General features: G+C 39.2%; 1 protein-coding gene across 4 annotated transcripts in view; it reads right to left on the minus strand.

Annotated features, from left to right (window-relative positions):
* Positions 1–22,503, minus strand: part of MAP3K15 (mitogen-activated protein kinase kinase kinase 15) — an 82,851-nt gene that overhangs the window by 55,775 nt on the left and 4,573 nt on the right. For 2 of the 4 annotated variants that reach the window (XM_017831459.1, XM_017831460.1), the window contains exon 2: positions 594–733. The exons of the other annotated variants lie outside the window; for them this stretch is intronic. In XM_017831459.1, the coding sequence (XP_017686948.1) occupies positions 594–733 (140 nt within the window). The remainder of the gene's footprint in view (positions 1–593; positions 734–22,503) is intronic. 4 annotated transcript variants of the gene reach the window in all.

Raw genomic sequence — 22,503 nt, forward strand, 5'->3', positions numbered from 1 at the left:
AAGGCAGAAACATCCACAACCTATGACTTGCATCCAGAACAGCAGTTTCAGGACTTAAGTGTATAGCATGTATTATCCTACTATAAAAATGAACGATAGTTCTATAAAAAGATTTGGCAAGGATCTCTTTTTTAATCTTCAAATAGCAATAAAAAGGAGATTCCTGTAGTTTTAGCTGCTCAGCACCTAGGGAATACAAACCTCCTCTGACAGAAGTGCTTCAATAATAGGAGTAGGTTGCAATACAGCCCTTGTTCAAGTGTCCTGATAATACGAACCATAACTTTTTTTTTTACATGTACTAAAACTAAGAGGGAAAGGAAGGAAAAAATCAGACCTGCATTCTCACTTCCAAGTCTAACCACATGAAGCAAAATCAGTACCACATTATGGAACCTTTCTTATAAAAAAGCTTTTATACTGTTCTAATTATTACCATTTTTGATAGCAACTGTTTCTTCTTATCATGATCCAGTTATGTAGCTCTCAGGAAATTACATTCAGTGGAAGTTTCAGAAAAACACAAACATTTGTAGATTCAGGTATTTAAAGATATTTCTGAAATGAAGCAGATTTTCAAGTGAGAACCTTACTTTGAGAGACTGAGCAGTGTCAGCATCAGTGTCATGGTAAAGTATAACATTATTAGCCATGTCAAAGCTTTCACGCACGCCAAGGTGGTAAAACAGTGATGGTTGCTTGGAAATATCACTCATGTCCACAACTGCAACATCTGAAATGAGAAAAGTGGAAAAGAAAATGCTAAAAAATAATAATCTTAAAACCAACTCTATTCTTACACAGGATTTAAAACAAATCCTGAAATTCCACGTACATTTGGGAAAGACAAAATCAACATATTCAAGTAAGGATCATTTCCTCATGGTAAATTTTAACATGAGAGAAGTAAATTATGCCATTCATATAAAAGACATGAACCTACTCATTAAATTATCACAGTGTTACAGTAACTGGGAGGCACAGTTTTTGGATCCTGCTTGAGGTTTGGAAATTACTGCATCAGGAATGGCCTAGGAGAAGAAGCGCTTTTGCACTTGCTCTCTGATCTAGGCCTGACAGCCTGAATACCCAATAGGACAGAAAGCTTCAAATGTTCAGATGGAATCTCTAAGAATTATAACGCAGAAGAAAATTAGGGAAAACTGTCAGACCAAGTTTATCTTGAGAGGCTAATGTTTGGAGAATGGGAAATTCCTAAACAGTAGAAAAAGAAATTACTGTGAAAGTTGACTCTTAAAAGCTACAGGCAAGATGTTGAAGATGGAGGGTGCAGGAAGGAGGGAATTCAACCAAAAGTAGCCAGAGTAAGACCTCCTCTGCTCTTGGCTAGTGTTCCAGTCAGAAATGGAAGTTAAAAAGTTTACATCAGTGGAAGATGAGCTGTACAGAGAGTTAAAGAGAAATACCCCATATTATGCAGAACAGCTGAGATACCGGTAAAAGATTCTGATTTCACCATTTTGTTCTCATGTAAATCTAAAGGCCAGTACAGAGAAGGGGTAACTGGAGGACACTTAATGCTGAGTTTTTATTCCTTGATCCTTATCTCCTATAGCTACCTAGGAAAATTTTGCTTTAAAGCTTTTTAAAAAAGGTCTGTATCTATATGTCTGTCTGCTTTCACCACTATGGGATAGACAGATGAATTTAAATCTATGTATTCATAAGACTAGAGCCTTGGCATCAAAACCACAGGATAGTCTGAGGCTCAAAACAGATTGCAGAGACTCAGTACAGCTGGGCAATAAATCCTACATCTCTGAAGGGGTACAGTGTCTGTACATATGGGGAAAGACAGAGAAGGGTGAGTTGCTAGTAAACAAGAAAGCTAAAAGCAGGTCTGATGGCTCAGACCCAAATGCAGCAGTCAGTTAACCTTGGTGTCACCAAGGTTACGCACCACAAGAATCAATAGTACATACTTAGTATGCAAGTTCTTGGAAAAACCTGCAATGAATATACACTCCTGTACAATCCCATCAGGTTATTCTAACATACCACATCGGGGTCAGCCAGTCCCTCTGGTTACTGTGAGACTCCTATTAAAGCATAAGGAATATTTTGAGTCCAAACACCTGTCTTAAGACCAAAACATCAACATTAAAGATAAAAAAAAAAAAGAACTAAACCAAAAGACCCCAAATCCCCAAACCCAACAAAACTCACAAAAAATCCAAACACGCCTTCCCCCCACCCCATCAAAGAAACAAAACCCCAACACAAAGTCATGGCATGAAAAAATCCTCTCATTCCTATGCAACCTCAAATCCTGCACCATCTACTGATGATCTTTCCAGTTCCTGTTTGGCCAGCTCTATACAGTATGGACAAAATTCTCAGTGTATTGCACACTGTAGAGTCACATCAACTGAGAGAGACTGAAGTAAACCCCAGCTCCATAAACCCAACCATATCTAGACTATCCCAATATTACAAAATCATTTGGAAAACATAAATAATCTATAAAACAAAAGTTAAGAGAAATTAACAACCAAACAGACAATCAAATACCATATAGGGAAAAATATTAGGAGCTTGTATGGTTTGCAGTGCTTGTCTAAATTGTTTTTGTGGAACCAGAGTGCTGTGAAATCAAAATCACCATCCTGGTAAGAGAATTCAGACAATGGGTTCATACAGTGTACAGATATTGCATTTTACAATACAATGTGAGCAATGATTTGTAACAGTGTTCACTGAAACAAGGCTATACAAAGTTCATTGCCACATCTGGTCTACAATGAAATTTGTCTTCTGTTGATTGCTGCTCCGTAACAATGTAAGTGGTATCAAAACCACATTAAATAGACATAAGAACAGAAGTGAGCACCTGCATTAAAAAGGATGATTATTCATCACTTAGATATTAATCCACACTGATAAAAGAAGATTTATGAGAATGAGTTTTTCTTGCTTGTTTACATCTCACAAACAGGTATGAGTAAGATAAAATACAATAAAAATAAAACAAATTGAGGACTAGCAGAGATGAAGATGGTATCACAAAAATAGGTATGCAAGTGAAAAAAAGCCCCAGGAAGAAAACTAAACGTTTTCGGTCTGGTCATGGAAATCAAGGGATGACACAGAAGTAAATGACAGCAGACAGAAACAGAGCATCAGAAGTGCTTGTGGCTGTGGGCTAGAGCAGAAATGAGAAGCTGCATTCCCACAGAGCTCTCCAAGCCCTCCTCCACCAGTAACAGCAGCAAGCTTGGAGCAGGGAGGAAAGAGACCTACTTACAAAGCAGCTTTACTAATGTGCTATTGAAATGTAGCTTGAGTCCAGTGGGCCCCAAAATAATGCAAATTTGGATGGAGAAGAGATGAACAACAGTAAACACTTATTAAAGAAGTAGAACCCTAGGATGTATCCAGTGCATGGAGTGCCAGAGCACAGTGTCCAGCGTTACTGGATGCTGGGTCTAAGCATGCTCCCCACCACTGCTGTTTTCAGAGGTACATCTCCCTCCTTGGTGTAAGGCAGTTTTGTGAATCCTTCAGTGAACAAAGCTCATACGTGCCACCACAAATGCCACAAATATTTCTGTTTCAATTGTCTTGGATTTTTCTTATGATTTACAATACAATTTTTCATTTACAGTTCCTTAAAGACAGACAGGGGCCCTGCACTTCAACCACATATTTAGTATGACTGATAAGAGAGAGATAAGAATTCCCTTAAACTTCCTGAGATACGTGAAAAGAAATACTATAACACTAGTATCTGCTTTGCACATCTCGATTTATGAATAAAAACATATGTCAATCAGACTTCATCCTCAACCCCCATCCTCCATAACAGGAGAGCCTGTTCAGTCAAATATACTTCTGGACTTCCCTTTCCAGATTTAGGTTCAACCTCCTCCATTAGATAAGCGTGAAGCAAAAGCTAATGCCAACTTTTATCAAGTCTGACAATGCATGAGAAATTTTATATAATAATGAAACATTTCACGCAGATCTAGATGACCAATGGATACGGTTCCCTATGTTCAGAAGGAAAGAGAGCGGGGGAAGGCATAGCCCCTCTGCAAAGACAGAAGGCTTCCAAGCGAAGCCCAAAGATCTATACAATGTATCAGACAGAGGGTGTGGAGGGGTGGGGCTGTGCTTAATATTGCATATGACCAATTTTGGATGATCTGGAACAGCACATTTAAACTCACTGCTTTTTTGCTGCAGCAGCAACTCATGTTCAAAAGAACATTTCCTAAGCATAACAGATATTTTCAATTCTTTCTATTCTCTCATAGTTGCGCATAAAACTATTTTCTTTCTGAAAACAGTTCATTTTTGTCACAAACCCCCAAACTGATCTCACTTTATTGAGTACCTGCAGTTCATTTGTCTGGGTTTTGTTTGTTTCCATCATAAAATGATTAAGCTATGTGTGTACTTTCAGTGCATTAAGGCAATTCATCAATATTCCTAGCACAATCTTGATTAGGTCTCTGCATTGTTGCAGCAGATGACACATAAATAGTTTCTTATACTACAGTGTATAGATTTTACTACTAGTATGTCTTAAGAGACCAGAAATGAAGATTTCATATCATTAATTGTGGTAAAACAAGTGACTATAAAACTTATAAATAATTCAACAGGGAAAAACATTATTACAGATGTTAAAACCACAGGACTTATTTCTCTGAAATGTACTCGAAGGCATCACATAACTTAACGATCTAAGCAAATCACAAGTCTTCACATGGCTGTTCTATGATTTATGGCATTGTTAGGAAAACCAAAAGGACAATTTTAGCACCAGGTTTTGGGATCTGTAAGCAAAAAAGTAGTAAATGGGAGAAAATCAATAAAAAGCCAGAAATATGTTGAAAGTTAAATAGAATCAAGGAAGCCTAACAGAAGAAAAATTAAAAAGAAGTCTGTACTGCCTTCAAATTCTAGTCTAAGACTCCATCCAGCCTTATCCATGTGAAGAGCAAGAACCTTACTCCATTATTATGGATTCATTATTTTACAGTATTTAGAACCTTTCTATACATAACTGATTTAAAAAAAAAAATCCCCAAAATTAACATGATAATAAAAACATTATTGGAGGAAAATGCAGAACTCTGTCCCTTGTTATTCACTAGCATCCTGCAAATTATGAACCTTCAGTTAGTATCGCTTCAGATTATTAGCTATTTGCATCAGTGTCCTTCATAGTTAGTAAGTAAACAAATGTGTTATTCCTTGAAATCCACTGGAGGAAACTCCCAAGTTCTTCAGAAGAACAATGACAAATAAAAAATCCTTAACTTCAGAATGCATATTCATTTTCTTTTTTGCATGGTCCTTTAAAGGAGAAAATACCAAAGTTTACAGGGCAACAATTATGGTAAAATCTGGTGTATTTGAAAACCAGGAACCCTTTGCCTCTTTCACTTAAGCTAAAGCAAAAGGCACACCACTCTCAACTTTAATATACCCCATCCTCCTAGAAACCAGGGAAGGGAATAGCTCAAGGCAACAAAGCACATTAGTAGTAACTACCAAGAGAACTACTGAAGTAATTTTTCAGCACAGTTTTTTATACCAGCAAACTGTCAGTGCCTTTCATTACATCCTAAGCACAGGCCAATGTTCAAGTAACACCACTGTCAACATTCGTGCTGCTATTGTGACTCTTATAATGAATCAAGTTTTATTAAAATCTTACTGCTCTAAAATCATGTTATTCTGTAAAAATCTGCTTATTTTTCTTAAAAAAAAATTGTTCCAATCACAATCACATTCTAAAATACAACACTAAAACTAAACTTGCCTTAGAAGCTAAAACACCCATGAAACATAAAGATGCAACTTTTTTTCTAAATTTAGGCATTTACGGTATTTCTATTCAACCTCTTCAAGTTTGCAGTATTATAGCATAAACTCTACTAACTTCATTGGTTTGCTATAGGACAAGAATTGGTCAGAAAAATAAAAAACAACTAGGCAGGAATGATTTATCCTGCAATACAGACTTGTATATATTATAACCACATTAAATACCATTTTAAAAACTATTTCCTCTATTTCAGACTAAGCTTAACTTCTTGTAGATTAAAACCAAGTGCTGCACATTTGTATAAATACTAAAATTTAAATTAACTGTTATAGTTTAGAAATTGCTTACAAGGCACCCTTAAGAAGGATGCTTGTTCTTACAATCCAATCAACTTTTGCACAAGAGTTCAGCTGTGGCTGGTGTTTGACTACAAGCTTCAGCCTACTCCTTACTTCAGAAAAGGAAACACAAGCATGCAAACTGGATGTCTGAAACTTTTTGTTGCAGCAAGGGCACTTCCGTTGGAAGGGGTTTTTAGTTCACAGGCCAAAGGAAGCGACTCAAAGAACAGGAAATTTAAGAATTAAATTAGTTATGAATCATCATATTAATCTGGGAAAAAAGATTTCCTTCTGTTCACAGATAGTAAGATAGTAAGCACCAAAGCAAAAAAAAGTTACATTTTCAGATTTTATTAATGACATCAATCACAAACTGGAGAATAAGGGTAACTTGAATACTGGCCAAATAATTTTTAATTCACTATTTTAAAATTTTTATTATCTTAAGAGAGAATTTGATTCCAACTGTGGTATATTATCCGTACACATACACTGACTATAAAATGAAGTACAATCTAAACCTAGATATATATCCCTTTTGACAGCTCCAATGGATTTGTTAAGTGCTTTAGGAATTCTGAAAACCCTGGCATCAAATGGCAAAAATTCTGAAATGTGTCTTTCTATGGTTTGTCTGTTTGCTCAGGAAAACAAAAGAACTGTTGTAAAGTGGCAATTTCAGACTTGTGTTATTTTACCAAAAAACAGGGCAACACCTCTAATCTGTGTTCTCAGATTGAGCTTGTCATTTGCCTTTTACTTAGTTATGGCTTTAATCTTACCTTCCTCTGCTACAGGTTTTATGTTACAAAATCATCTACTGGTGAGAAAAGCCACCACATACCAATATGTATCGATTCTGCTCCTCTGTTCCAGCAAAATGGAAGGTGACCAAAAAAGCGCATAACAACTGAGGGCCTTATAAAAGCCAACATTCTTAGAACCACAAACACAAGGGGGAAAGTCAGGCATTTCTTTTGCATTTCCTCCTTCCTGCATGTCAAATCTTGCTCTGGAAAGCAGTTTCACATTCTTCCCATGAATTCACTCTGCTCAGTGCTGAAGAAGTCATTTTAACTATGTATTAACTGAGCAGAAGCAGCATTCTTGGCTAAGAAAGTCAGCTGTTAAATAACTTTCCTGAAAGAATCAGGCAAATCCAGAGCCCAGTGATTAACAGGAAATTGAAAATCTTTAATTTTTCAGATGAGTCTTTCCACTATCCGGAAGCATTACTAACTGCAGCAATTCAAATGATTGCTTTACTTCACTTAACACACAACACATTAAAACTGGCAGACTCCCACCTCCAGAGACAAATCTGGGAACAGCTGTGTTAAGGAAAGTGGTCCAACCAGCCTTTGTGTGGAAAGAGGACACATCCACACAGAGGAGGAGGAGGAGGAGGAGGAGGAACAGCTGACACCCAAATCTGTTTCTAGCCATAGCATTTGGGTGCATATTAGAAAGTCCTTTCATGTGGCCCAGCGAGGCAGCTCCTCCTTCCTACGCACCTAAAAAGTCTGGAGCGCTCAAACTCAATCCTCTCAGCTCCCAAGGTAAAAAGCTGAAATAAGGCAGGTTTTAAACTACCAGAATAGTTAAAATTTACCAAGCAAAGCTGTAGCCTGGATTACAGCCTGAAAGTAGAGGTAACAAAGCTGGTGCGCTTGTTTTTCATGTACAGATCACAAAAATGCCCCAAACAGCCTCCATTCAAACCACTGGGAGAAGCCCCAGCGGCCTGAAATGGCAGAGGCAAGGAGCACTTTTTGGACAGCCATCCTGTAGGTGATGAAATGTGAAGTCCAAAGAAGCAGCCAACAGAATAATCCGGTGTAGAAGAAACTGAGGCACAAGTAGCCAGAGTGAAACTAGTAATGAATGCAACCAGCACAGTAATATGTACACAGAGCCTGACAGTAATGTAATATAGGTAAGAAATACAAAAAACGTATTTATTTTAAATATTTACTTGAGTCATAACCAGAAAGAAATTCTTGTGCTTGAGATGGGTTCTCACGTGTAACCTTTTGTCCTTTTGATTCCAAATACTAGCTTTGGCAACATTAGGAAATTTTAATGTTAGGCTCTCTTAGTAATGTATGACATTATAACATTCACTGGCAAACCCCACCCAGCAATATCAACTTTCAGCATACAGTGAAAATCAACAACCACCCAAAAAAACAGGACAGACAAGATTGAGGGGCCAATGCTCCTCTCTGGCTTTCATAATTCTGTACCAAAACCCATTTCATACAAACACCTCCACAACAGGGTTACATTCAGACCCAAACATTACAGTCACTAATCATGTTAGTGCTGTGGTGTTACTTTACAGTTGTACTCAGATACTGCATCTTTCATCTGTCCTCTGGTACATGGAACTCACACTAAGAATAGAACTAGAACATATTTTTCATGCTTCAGTGGCATTTACTGCAACTCAGGAGACACCAATATCTAAAACTACTCATTTTTCTAAACCATGACAAAGTATTTATGCCATATTTATAATTGATACATATTCCTTAATATCAAAATATCCATTCCAAAAATTGAATCACAAGAAACTGCGCTTTAAAAGGAACAGAACAAATTACAGCAGGTGAACAAAACTGCCAGTTCTAGGAGTTGATCTGTAACCTAAGCTCTCATTTGTTTTTGTGTTTTGGGGTTTCCTTATTCATTAGATAAATCATCTGAAACTTTTAAATTTTTTACCCTGCAATTCCATATTAGGAACTTTTTTGTTAAATGGAAGCAAGAATTCTTCCAAAAACCTTCAATACTAAAAGCAAAAGCTTTAAGAAACATTTTAGATACTTCTTAAATATAATTGAATTCACAGTAAAATTAAGTTTCAAACAAGGCAATATGCTACACTAAGAAGGCAATTTTCCTGATCCAGAAAAGCGAAACTTGTGTCAAGAGTGTGCCTATGCTTATTATTTATCTTATCTTTAAAGCAAGTCTCTCAGACTCTGCCAAAATCAGAATACAACCACCACCCACAAGAACTGGTGTGGGAAGAAAAGCAATGCAATTAATGTAACACATAGGGCATCCAAACGTAGAATGCCTTTTTAATGCTTTTGCACAAGTATGAAGGAGAAAAATATTATATGATTGGAATAGTAAACCAATTGAAAGTGACCTGTCATTCAGAACAGAGTATAGAACTCTTTTTATCTTTTTGCAGTTGGCAGTTCAAGGAAAGAAGGAAACAATTAATCCTCAAAGAACTCTTCTTGCAATATTGAATTGCAGAAGTAAGGAAAAATATAATTCACTGTAAACAATGTAGGCCTAGGCTTAGAAGTTGCTTAATGTTTTCCCTGACAAAGCTTTGCTTTCAGTTCCTTTTTAACTTTGCCAGTTTTTGCTTCAGGTTGTTGGGTTTTGGATTTTTCTTTATAAGAGATTTACTTAAAATCGACTCAGTTTTTGAGACTGTACCGGAGAACTTATTTCTGGCCAATGTTAAACATCCTCTCATGCCAAATTAAGAAGCCTTAGTGCTTCCAAGCAGAAAACCAGAAATGTGTCAGGTGGGCCAGGCTGCTTGGAAGTAGTACTCCTTTAGCCTCATGAAATGGTGCTCATTCCAAAGCAAAGTTATCAGCAGTGAGTTGGTCAGGCACGAGAGAGGTGTTTGGACCCAGATCACCCAGTCCTCACTGCCTTCACTGCCAATGCAGAGAGAGGAAAAGCACTTCAGAGCACCGCTCCTCTCATCTGTCAGACACCTACTCAGGATGAGACGAACTGCAGGCCAGAAGTGCCTGTTTCTCCCCACTGGCTGTGAAGGGAGTCCAAGCAACTGCAGACACCCACACTGAAGGTGTTCAGTGCTATGACACCCCTTCTATGGAGCCTCACAGCTCTGCTTTGAAGAATTTCATGAACCATTAAGCCATTTCAGACAACAACGATATAATCACAGCAGGTATTTCCCTGGAGATGTTCCCACCAACCAGATGGTAGCCAAGGGAGAAGGACTACAGGGCTTTCTCATCAGTACTTGACTTACAGTTTCTCTACCTGTGAGAAAGAAAAGGAAGGACTGTCACAATTCAAACCCTCACCTAAGATTTCCAAAGAAGTCTCTGAAACACCTAACTCTTGTTTGAGTTTTCCATAAATTACACATTCATTTCTGAATCCCAGCTTACAATGTTGGTTATTTTGGCACTCAATGTCTGTCTCGTATTGGCCTCATAAGCCACCAGAGTGCTTGTAACAAATGTGGATAGAGCCTTTCCCAAATCTTCGTTCGCGAAGCCCAGCCATGATGATGATGAAATATTATATAACTGTAGGGATGACTGTTCTTTAAGAGGTGTTTTTGCATCTACTATCACAGCCCAGAGTCTTTTCTGCAACTCATATAATCTGATTGTTTAATTATATTGGCACATTGACTATAATCTCCTGGCCTATGGATGAAGTTTATACAGAAGTTAAATTCTCAGTAAAATTACCTTCAAGACAAATACAAGCATGACATTTCCCTGTAAGGCACTGACATTCATACTACAGTGAGTAACACACTTTATCTTTTTTTTTATTTTATTTTACTTCTTCCTTCCATACCACAGATTGTGAGGTCCCGGGAACAACATAACCTCAAGCGTGAGGGAGCTAACTCACATTGGTGTGAGAGATCATAGTAAAAAAGAGAACATCCACACACACTGTCACTGGAAACTCACCCAGCACCCACCCCTTTACACAGTCTCCCTTCCTTGAGGAAGGATTGTAAAAATTCACAATCAGTCAGATGCCTTTAGTTACCAACCACGAACACTTCAGATGGGTCCTACCAAAATCTACACACAACTAATAAATGAATTATCAAAGTTGTGACATGCACAAGAGATCAATATTTATACCATTTCTTTGTAAAATTACACCCTTCAAGCTCCCATGTTAGGAAATGAGAGAGATCTCATCACTTGGATCCCGGCCATTTCAGCAGTTCCACAGCTCAGGCTGATGAATGCCTATGCCTGCCTGCAACTCCTACCTCTTTCCCATGACCCATGGTCTCTGATTCCTTCTCTCACCATTCTATTCTCCCCTTATCCCTCAGCCTATATTTAACTTGGCAATTTCTGGCTAACTCAGTGACAGCACAATAGCAGACAGAATCTGCTCTGTCACTGCAGCTAATCAGTCCTGTGAGTGCTATCAGCTACCAGCTTCACACCAGCCTTCCAGAAAAGTACTTTATGAAACTGTTACACTTTATAACAATTGAAAGAAATAAAGGCTAAAAACTTAATTTCATGAAAACTCACTTTTTACATATCATATAACAAAACACATCCGCATCTGTAACTGAAAAATCCAGTTCTGTAAGTAGTAAAAAAAGACTCAATGCTGACATAGTACACACACTAACATCTCTTACAGTCATCCCCACTATATTATGTTCACATTTCATGAGTGCCAAAACGAAGTACTTACACTTACAATGACTGTTATTTAAACTTTCTAAGCATGTACCCAACAGAAGTAAAACAGGAAAAAAAAGACAAAGCAATTTGCTACCTGCAGGTTGACTTTCATCACTTGACCATATATACTGTAAAAAGCAACATCTATTAATCACTGCAAGTTTCAGGATAAACAATCCTTCCTAGGGTGAAATACTCTATCACAGAGTGGTAAGACAGTAGTGATACTGACTACCTAACTATTATTAAAATATGCTGAAGAATCTTAACATTCCAATAAACTTTTTTAAATACAGCTATGCTGAGTTTGGCTGAGATAGAGTTCATTTTCTTTTTTTTTAATTGCAATTTTAAACCCTATGGTCTGGTCCAAACTGAGAAGGGGTGGAGATTGTAATGGACATACCTTTAAATTGCTGCAACCATGATTTGAGTTGCAATTTGAATTGCTACAGCAGGAACCACTGCAGAAAAAAGCTTACAAGAATTAGGCAAATGAAGATTCCAGAAGTCACTCACTTCTCACTTTTTCCCAAATTCATTATTACTGAAAGGCTCCCAAAATCTGTGCATCCAGGATGCTACAAAAAAACTTACCCATCATAGACAATCTGAGAAAAACACCTGTTCCATAATTTCCCCTGTTCATATGCTCCAAGGATATTCAGAATTTTTTTTACAGAGATGCTGGACAGCCATAATGAGTAGATATCTCACATACATACTGTTCACTATGCCAAGTCATTAAGGATAACTAATTTCCTAAGGATAACTATTTCCTAAAATTTTTCTGCAAGCCAAAGAGCCTACCAGTTCTACAGGATCTGACATTATTCTGCCCTATTTAATATCGGAGAAGAAAAGAAACAGCCGAGTAAATTAAAAACAGGCACTTCACACTTGCCCGCCGCACTCGCAGTGTGCCAAGCCTCACATGAGACGATTTCCATGAAATGCACCAGAGTGCAGCCAGCTGAGAGCACACGGAAAAATCACCCCAAGCCTGACCCTAATTTGAACCTTGTCTGCAATTAGGGGGGGAAACGAGAAAGGTGAACTTTATTTAACTTTTCTTGCACCTCTGCACTTCCTCCACTGGGTCATAAAAGGCAGCAAAAGGGAATGAAGTATAGAGAAAAAGGTTGTGTAATGCAATAACCCGACCTAAGCAAAATTAAGAAGAGTATGAAATTCAACAAGAAAGGTTGTCCCTTCCTCCCTGACTGCAGGCAAATCAATTTCTAGGCCAAGGAGATTTAGGTAAGCTTCAAACTTTTAGACATTTATCCAAACTAAACCACTTGAGAGTCACCCATCATTTAATGTTGAATATCTTGACTGGGTAACAGAAAAAAAAAGCCTAATCTGCACATCTCCCACAGGTCACACACTGGTCAACATGATATATTAAAAAAAATGAGAAAAATAAAATTATGCTGAGCTTTATCTTCTTCTCAAAGAAATGTAAGATATAAGAACAGTAATCAAAATAAAAGGAACTAAAAATCAAAAGAAAAAGTATTTCAGTACACTAAAGCTCATAAGCCTGGGTTAAACTAAACACCTTTATTCCCTTCTTTAAGAATTAAAAATACAGCACACGAAAATAAATGAGACTTTCCTACTCTGACTCTGTTACTTTTTCCCAAATGTTTTTTTTTAAAAACAAACATCAAGAGACATCTCCATCATTACCACTCAGAACTTTAATGTACCAAACTGAGGTATCCCAACTCACAACTAGAGTACAGATTTCCTCTTTATGTTGACAGACACCCAGATTGTCCATCAGGACCCATATAAAAGCACAATAAGTTACACACAGAGAAAATGTTAATTGAGGAAAGGCAGTATTATTAAAGTCCAAAAGCTTATTAACATAGTTTACATAAATCCAGAGCATCCTCCATGACCCAAGAAACTTGCACTCAGACATTAATACAGAGTTCTTGATTTATTATTCCGGATGCTGGGCAGATGTGGATTCAATCAGCTATTTTAAGCTTTACTGTAAACAGTACAAGCTTTAAGTGCCAGCCTAAAACACTGCATGTACCACTGAACATTGTAATTTAAAAAATGGGCAGCCTTCATTAAAAAACGAGAAAGATCTATTTCAAGACACTATGTAGAGATCAAGACTTTTTTCCTCAGGACTGCTCTCAGTCCATTCTCTGCCCAGCCTATATTTGTATATAGATAAGTATGAAGTTGTCACAATACGGATTCCAGCAGGAATGCTGACAGTATCTCAGTGTAAGCGTTCAATGGTGTATTTTTTTCTCTTAGCTTTTTTTCTTGTAAATTTAACTCCGCAGCTTTAAGGCTGATTTCTTGCAACATTATATTTATCATACAGTTGAACCCACAGCTGAAGTTTCTACACAAATCAGCAGTCTACGAGTACTTTCTTTGTCCAAAGTCCCAAAAAGACTACGAAATCTCTGTCACTTCCTGATGAAGTATCCTTTTCTCTTTATTTTGCGGAAAGACCATAGTCAGATTTAGGGATGATTAGCAAAGAATAAAAACAAAACTCAGGAAAAAGAAAAAAAGAAAAAGGGTTGCAGAAGCACTGAGCATCTTTATTAATGTGAAAGTGTTTCTACTAAGTTACTTTCCTCTTTTGAAGACTTCTGAGTTCTGTGTATTGCACCTTCTGTGGAGAGGATGGGGCCAAGCCATCATGCTTCAACAGAGTGCTTTACCCCACGCTCATGCATATTCACTAGGACCACTTTTCTGCATCACCCCAGTGACCACAGTGTAGTATATCACAGAGCAGAATTCAACATTGAAAAAACTCCTAACGTCTGTTCTATCAGTCACTCAGAATCAGTTTTCAACTTTAAACTGGCAGGAAAAGTCAATTGCAAATGATTGGAGGAACTTAAGAGGCCTGTGCCTGTAAGTAAGGGTTGAGCCACAGAGCAGGGAGAACACTGCATTTTGTATCACTAGAATCGGTGCGCTGGTTTTACAAGCACTGTTTCAGATGCGATGTGGAAAAAAAGAAATACGTGAATAACTGCAGTGAAATTTTCAGATGGCAAGCAGTTTCTAAGAAAATGTTTTGGAAATTTGTGTTATCAGGTCATCCAAACACTGTACAGAGTCTTGATGCATTTTGGTGCACATGGGCTGTGTATCTTCAGTGTATATCAGCAAAATGTTCCCATCTGTTCTGACATTGCCTGATTTCACTAGCCTTCATTCAAAAATTAAGTTCTTATAATCACAGCAATGGTATTAGCCACTTGATGTAATCCTTTTGGATTTCAGTACAGATTTCTATACTGTCTCTCACAGTATCCTTCTGAATAAGATGTCCAACATACAAACAGAGGCATCAGAGGGTAAAAAAAAGTTAAAAAATAATCAAGCATTCTTTTGTGCCTTGACTGCAAGCCAGAAAGTCAAAGCCGTTTCTGGCTTTCCCAAAACAATATGATGACTTACCTAGCTGTGTTATTATAATAAGCAAAAAGCTAAGTTTATCAGCTCCAAAACTTCATTATCATGAAAACAAAAAATCCGTCTCAAACATTTTCAGACATTCACTCTAATTTGGATACTTTCTTCACCTGACAACAACTCATAACCTGTCACTTGTCTAAAGCATCATAAACAGCAGTAGTAGGAACTGGTAGAATGTCTGGCTTTGAGGATGGTAATCATGTCCTCAAACTGGGTTTAAAAAGACTGAAGCATGTCAAGCATCCATTTACAAAGAAAACATCTGAAACAATATCACACTTGCACAAAAGGCAGAGCTGATGCTGATAAAAGCTGACAGTTACTGTGTGAAACAGGATTGTGCACACAGAAGCTCTGCTAAGTAAGGCACTCTAGTGCCAAACAGTAATGCCATTGTAAACATTAGCTTTTCTCCTGCAAATTTTTATTGACTAAGATTAGTGCAACAGAGATGACTGGTCTAGCACTGCTAGAAAGAAACAGAATGCAGCCTTGTACTGCAGAATTAAAAAAAATTTTTAAAAAAAGTTTTTCTTCAACTGCTGTGAGTGAAGGGCAGCAACAGGAGAGTTATTGCAGCTAATCTCACCGAAGTGAAATTATTATAGGCAGATACTTTTCTGCAATAGAAAAAACCTACAGCCTTTCTGTGATTGCTAAGGCAAGGACACTTGATTCAATACAATTTCTCGTGGCTGAGCTGGCTATTAAATGGTTGTAGCAAATTTAAAGGTGAACAGGAGAGAGGACAGCAATCAAATGGCAAGTAATTCACTATCCTGAATTTAAAAAAGTAACTCCCCTGTTATTTTCCCCACAATCAGTTTCATAGAGTCTAGCACTGTTTTTGACAGGCCTGGAGGCATCAGAGTACCACAATTCATGGAAAGCACTGCTGGCACCAGTAGGAAACTGAAGAATTTTAGACAAAGCTTATTATCGTGCTGATTTACATGGGAGTTTGTTTGTTTTCCAGAACCAACACATTTTTGGCATAGACTTCAAAAGCTTTAGCTATCATGTGAACAACACATTTCAAATTGTTGAGAGGTCCATGACCATCAGTTGAGCTACAGTTCTGTGCATAAAGGCATGTTTTCCTAAACAGAATTAAAAACACGAAAGGCAGAGAATCTAGACATTTCCTTCCATAACTTGATACAAAATGAAACAAAAAAGATTATACTGAAACAGTTAAAAAAGCACTTCAAGATGATTCTCTTTGTGTTTTACTTTAAAGTGGTATTGAAGACTTTTTAAACATAATTTAAGCACAAAAGCAGTACATACTACAGTAGACACAACTGCATGTGCACAAGTTCAGCTATGATAAACTGGACTACCTTCCTTGCTACTGGATTTGGCAATACCATCCCGGATGAGCAGAAAGCTAGGGGACATGGTCTGAACAGTGTCATTACTGTTTTGGATTTGTGTCTGTCATCAGAGCCTCCTCTAGTCAAAGAAAGATCATACTAACCAAAACTGGGATCATGTCCTTTCAATGTAGTAAAAGCTGGGGTACATTTTTTAAAGTTCTGAATCCCATTTGTCTTGGAGCTCCAAGGCATAACTGTTGTTGAACTACTGACTCAGACAGAAGTTTAAATGCTCAGAAGCATTACCAAATAATATTTGAAAAGTTTCAGTTCTACCACCTTGAACACCACAGCATAATCATTTACCTTTTCAGGCTGAATATTACAAAGGATAAAAAAAGCAAGCATGGTTTATCATGACATAGCAATCCAATACAATTAAGTGTCAGAATTCACATTTCAGCTTTGGGTTCCACCTTGCAGACTACAGTGATGCAACTTCTGTTCCTGGCATGCCTCTATAGCCAGCCCAACCTCCCTGGAAAAGGTGACCTCTTGCAGCGCTGCTGAGAGAAAGAAGAGGTTAGGTGAACTCATACTGTGAGACACGTTTGACCACCGGGCTGCCATTTGAATCACCCTGACCTCAGCAGACACACTATGCTGTTTATAGCAAGCCTGTGCTAGGGAGCAGGATAAAGCAACAGTTGCAATCCTTCTCTTGGCTCAGCTTGAGGCACTCAAAGGGCTGTTCAAAGGTAGCCTGAGGCTAAAGCAATTCACATCCGTGCTGAAGTGCAAGGTAAACAGAGCCTACCATATTCAAGGATTTCACCTGCCAGCAGCAAACATTGAGGTCCCCCTAAGACCCTACACTCATCTCGACTGCCAAACTGCAGCCATGTAACAAACTGCAGTGATAAACGAGGCAACAGCTTGGCCAAGCAATCACTGCTGCAGCTGCTCCTCCACATGCACCAAAGTAGCAGCATGCCCTGAGTACCACCTGAACACAGGTTTGCAGCCAGCAAGTTCAAACTGAAGGCCCCTGACAGTGACAAAATATAGTCTTTCCATACATCCTCCACACGCAGCCCCACCCCTCCTCTCCCTTTCTGCAGTCCCTGACTATAATGAGATTTGTCCTGGGATAAGAACACCAGGTGAGTATTGCAGGAGGAACTGTCTGGATGCATGATAAAGGCACTTCAGAGATGGGGGAGCCCAAATGTTTGGGACTGACTTTGGCGCACACTGGCCTGCATAAGGGTATAAAATGCTGCTGGACATTGGGCCAACTGGTCTCCCAGTGTTGCAAGCAGCTTCCAGGCAGAGCCCCTTCCCAGTACAGATGCCTGCAGGGTTGTGCAACCTGAAGATGAGGAACTTTTTGACAGGTGAGTAAAAAGCATTTAGATCCCATCACATATGGAGATAAAATTCTAAAGTAGCTACATAGGTACTTTGTTGCTTTGTAATTGTGAATTCAGCAAGGCCAGACTGTAAACCTGTACTTTTCTAGCCAAACCTGCTTGCATTATAAGCCTTTAGACATAAACTGTTGACCAAATCTGAGACTAAGTGGACCTAGCTACACCTAGACCTCTCTGAGAAGTTTAGAAAGCAAGGGGGTTTCACTGAAGCTCATGACTCAACCAAAGGGACCATGACTTGATCATACTATAATCTATTATAATAGATGATAGAGCTGTTATTTGAGAAACTGCACTGGCAATATTCATATACTGAATTAGCAATAAGTCTAATAATTATCATTCACATAATCACCATATCCTATTTCTGGCACCTGGCCAAGAGCCTTCTCTTCACTACTTTGCTACAAGTCCATCTTGAGGAATCCAAAAAGTCTTGAGTTCTCAACCAAGTTTGCACCAAGTCCTTACACCTCAGAAGAGCTTTACCTCAAACTTCTACATCTGCAAACCACGAACATTAGTTACTTTTTAACTAGAGAGTACATGCAAGTGTAATTTGACAATTAAAAAAACAACACATGATTACACTGATAAAAGCAGAGCATGACCACAGAACGTAATATGAGCTACTGCATATCTACCATAATTAGTCTGTTTTATGGGAGGATGGAAATTAAAGCAGTGTAATTAACCCACACAAGCAAACAGTTCCTTTTTTTTCCCTTTAACCTAATTTTGTCACTTCAGGTCTAAGAAAAACAATTCTTAAACCTATGAAGAAAATGCTACACACAGCACAGTGAGACTGAACAAGCATGCAGTCACAGTAAAGGAGATCAGTGGCCAGGGACCAGGCTCCCACATAAGAAGCCTCTGGTTGACTCAAGCCTGTCAGCCTCACGTACAGCTTCTTTCAGCAGTTCTCTGATGTCACCGAGAGTAAACTTGAAATACCCCAAGACAGAACCAGAGATCTCTTGCCCACATCTCATGGTCAAATGGCACAGTACATTCCTTCAGAGTGACTTAGGAACTATACAGAAAAATATGTTTGCATAGAATTCCTAAACTAAACAAAAAAAGTGAGCTTTAGAATGCGCTGACTGGTATGCATAGCCAGCACATTTTTTTTTCCTCCTATCAGAGGGAAAACATTTTCAGAACATTTACTGATGTGAAGAATTTCAGAAAATGCTGCAAGTTTAACTTCCCAAAAAACATTTAAACAATATTTAAAAAAAAAACCCTAACCCACCTTAACTGCAGTGTTTTCAAGGGCCATAAATGCACCAATAATTGATCTTCAGAACAAAGGCAGTTTAAGATAGATGCAGTTGTTCCTCTCTTCAGAATAACCCTAAATGTTCAATTTTTTGAAATCATTTGTAATGACTGTAATGGACGTAAAAGCCTTTAAGTCTATTTAGTGAGAATCAATAAGACTGTTAATAATATAGAGAAAAATATTATTTGCAGAGTAAGTTAAAACAAAACAGAAATAAACAATTTATATTGTATCCAGAGAGAAGATTCCTTCTTAGCCGATTCAACACCTAGAAATCATTTGATGTGTTCCTAGCTACAAAGCCCAGTGACAGAGTTCACAGTCAGATTCTGGGAAGCTTTCTCAGATTTAGTATTTAAGCTCAGGAATAGAGAAAGACAGAGAACACAGTTGTAGGCTGAGTTGGTTTTTTGGGTTTTTCATGCAAACAAGTTTATGCACAGGAAAGAACATGGAACAAAAATAACTGCATGCTTTTTCTTTCTCCTTTACCCAAAAGTCATGGCACAGAAATGAGTCACTTCACATAGACCATATGTGCACACATTTATTATCTCACTTTGGAACAACAGAAGTCCAAATTTGCATGGCTCGCACCAGATTTTTAGAGAGGCAAACAATTTCATTCAAAGTTTCATTAAAAGGTAGGACTCATACTGGGTTTGGATTGTTGATACGTCTTTTCATATGACCCATCACAAGTAAAAAGAGATGCTCATTCCAAAAGGAGAAGTAACACAATGGAATCTCTCTCTGTTAGAGAATCAAGATATATTTCTCAGCCCAAATACAGCCTGGACAGAAAATGGATTGAGAACAGCCTTGAGGAGAAGGACTTGGAGTGTTGTATGATGAGAAGTATGATATGACCCAACAATGTGTGCCTGCAGCCCAGAAAGCCAACCATGAGCTGCACCAAAAGCAGGGTGGCCAGCAGGTCAAGAGAGGGCATTCTCCCTCACTACTCCACTCTTGTGAGACTCCACCTGGAGTGCTGCGTTCAGCTCTGGGGCTCCCAACATAAGAAAGATGGGAACCCGTCGGACAAGTTCAAGAGGAGGACCATGAAGATGATTAGAGGGCTGGAGCCTCTCCCACAAAGACAGGCTGAGACAGTTGGGGCTATTCAACCTGGAGAAGGCTCCAAGGTGATCTTCTAGCAGCCTTCCAGTACCTAAAGGAGGACTACAGGAGAGCTGGAGAAGGACATTTTACAAGGGCCTGTAGTGATAGAACAAGGGGGAATGGCTCTAAACAGAGAGGATAAGTTTAGATTAGATATTAGGAGAAAAATTCTTTACTGTGAGGGTGGGGAAGCACTGAAACAGGTTGCCCAAAGAGGCTGTGGATGCCCCATCCCTGGAAGCGTTCAAAGCCAGAGTGGGCAGGGCTTTGGGCAACCTGGTCTAGTGGAAGGTGTCCCTGCCCATGGCAGATGGGTTGAAACAAAGTTCAACATGGGAAAGTGCCAGGTTGGGGCAACCCTGGATGTACATTCATACAGACTGGGGAATGAGATGCTGGAAAGCAGCACCTTGAAAGGGACCTGGGGGTCCTGGTCGATGGCAAGTTGAATATGAGTCAGCAGTGCCCTGTTAGCCAGGAGGGCCAACTGTGTCCTGGGGGGCATCAGGCAAAGCATCGCCAGCTGGTCGAGGGAGGGGATTGTCCTGCTCTGCTCTGCACTGGGGTGGCCTCACCTTGAATATTGGTCACTGTAATACAAAAAAAGATATAAAGCTATTAGAGAGTCTCCAAAGGAGGGCAATGAAGATGGTGAAGGGCCTTGAGGGGAACTCATATAAGAAGTGGCTGAGGTCGCTTGGTCTGTTCGGCCTGAAGGAGAGTGAGGGGAGACCTTATCATAGTGTACAACTTCCTCATGAGGGAAAGAGGAGGGGCAGGCACTGATCTCTGCTCTGTGGGGCCAGTGACAGGACCCGAGGGAATGGCCTGAAGTTGTGTCAAGGGAGGTTCAGGCTGGATATTAGAAAAAGATTCTTCCCCCAGAGGGTGGTTGGGCACTGGAACAGGCTCCCCATGGAGGTGATCACAGCACCAAGCCTGACAGAGTTCAAGAAGCATCTGGATTATACTCTCAGGCACATGGTGAGACCCTTGGGGATGGTTCTGTGCAGGGCCAGAAGTTGGACTCGACGATCCTTGTGGGTTTCTTCCAACTCAGCATATTCTGTGAGATGATCTTTAAGGTCCCTTCCAATCCAAGCCATTTTATGATTCTGTGACAGTAACATACAGATTTGATGGACTGCATCAGGCTCATTACCATCATTTAAAACTGGCCTCAGAAACTTGCATGCAAAAGGGTTACAACACCAGTAAATTACAAGGTCTAGTTATCAAAATATTTGGTTCTATGACACAGTGCAGAGCATTGCTGGAGACACCTGTAGTCACTCTACATGTGCAGTACCACGCAGAGATAAAATATCAGGTCCCGATAGCTCTGCTGTTGTATTAAAGCAGCACAATATCCAACCCAGTCAGCTCTGGCCTCTCAGCTACCACTCTCTTGTTCTGAAAGTAGCTGGTTTGCTTCTCTTCATATTTCTGGATTCTATGGTATATACATCTTTTGAGATTTAAAGCAAATACTCCCCTAGCCATTAAGCCAGTTGCAGGGGAAAAGAAAGGAAAGAAAAAAGTTTAAGTATTCCCCAGTAAAACAAAAAAACCCTGCCTGCTGAGGTAAGTATGAGAGAGCTAACCCTTAACTCCTTCCCTGCTGCTCATTGTCACACCCAGGGGCAAAGATAAATTGCAGCAGGAAGGTCTGTTGAACTTTAGGATGTTATTGCCCTCAACTGTCACTCTCACCTTCCTGTCAGATTACAATCCCTGTGGCATAGCCAGAGAGAGAAGAACGTGCCTCCAGCTGAGCTACACTGGTTACCAAGCCGTGTATTATCCTAGAGACAAGTGTTTACTGCACCCTGACACACTAAGCCTTTGGGCTGAAGAAGTTGAAGCATCCCTGCCAATTCTGAAGCCGGGACACCGGCCTTCTGAGGACAGAGAGCTTCAGGGCAGGCAGCCGGGTACAGGCAACAATCATTCATTCCCCCAGTGGTTGCCAGAGCCTGAAAATTAGGATCCAGCATATACATTTCCTCCTTCCAGTTTCATGGTATAGCATGAACAAGAGGAGTTTCAGGGACAAGAAATGAGGGTTATGTTAACAGTGGTTCAACTATGGTACAGAAGTAAGGAGGACCGACGCTTCAGACTCTGTCTGGGCTCCCTCCCAAGTTTAACATTGGTTCTGAGTGAAGATGGGGCTGCAGAGACAGACACCAATGAATTTTTGGGCTGCCTTATAATGCAGGTTAGACAATTCGATATATAGCAAAACAACAGAA

The sequence above is a fragment of the Lepidothrix coronata genome, unplaced genomic scaffold, assembly GCF_001604755.1.
Source record: "Lepidothrix coronata isolate B3197 unplaced genomic scaffold, Lepidothrix_coronata-1.0 Scaffold191, whole genome shotgun sequence".
Taxonomy (NCBI): Eukaryota; Metazoa; Chordata; class Aves; order Passeriformes; family Pipridae; genus Lepidothrix; species Lepidothrix coronata.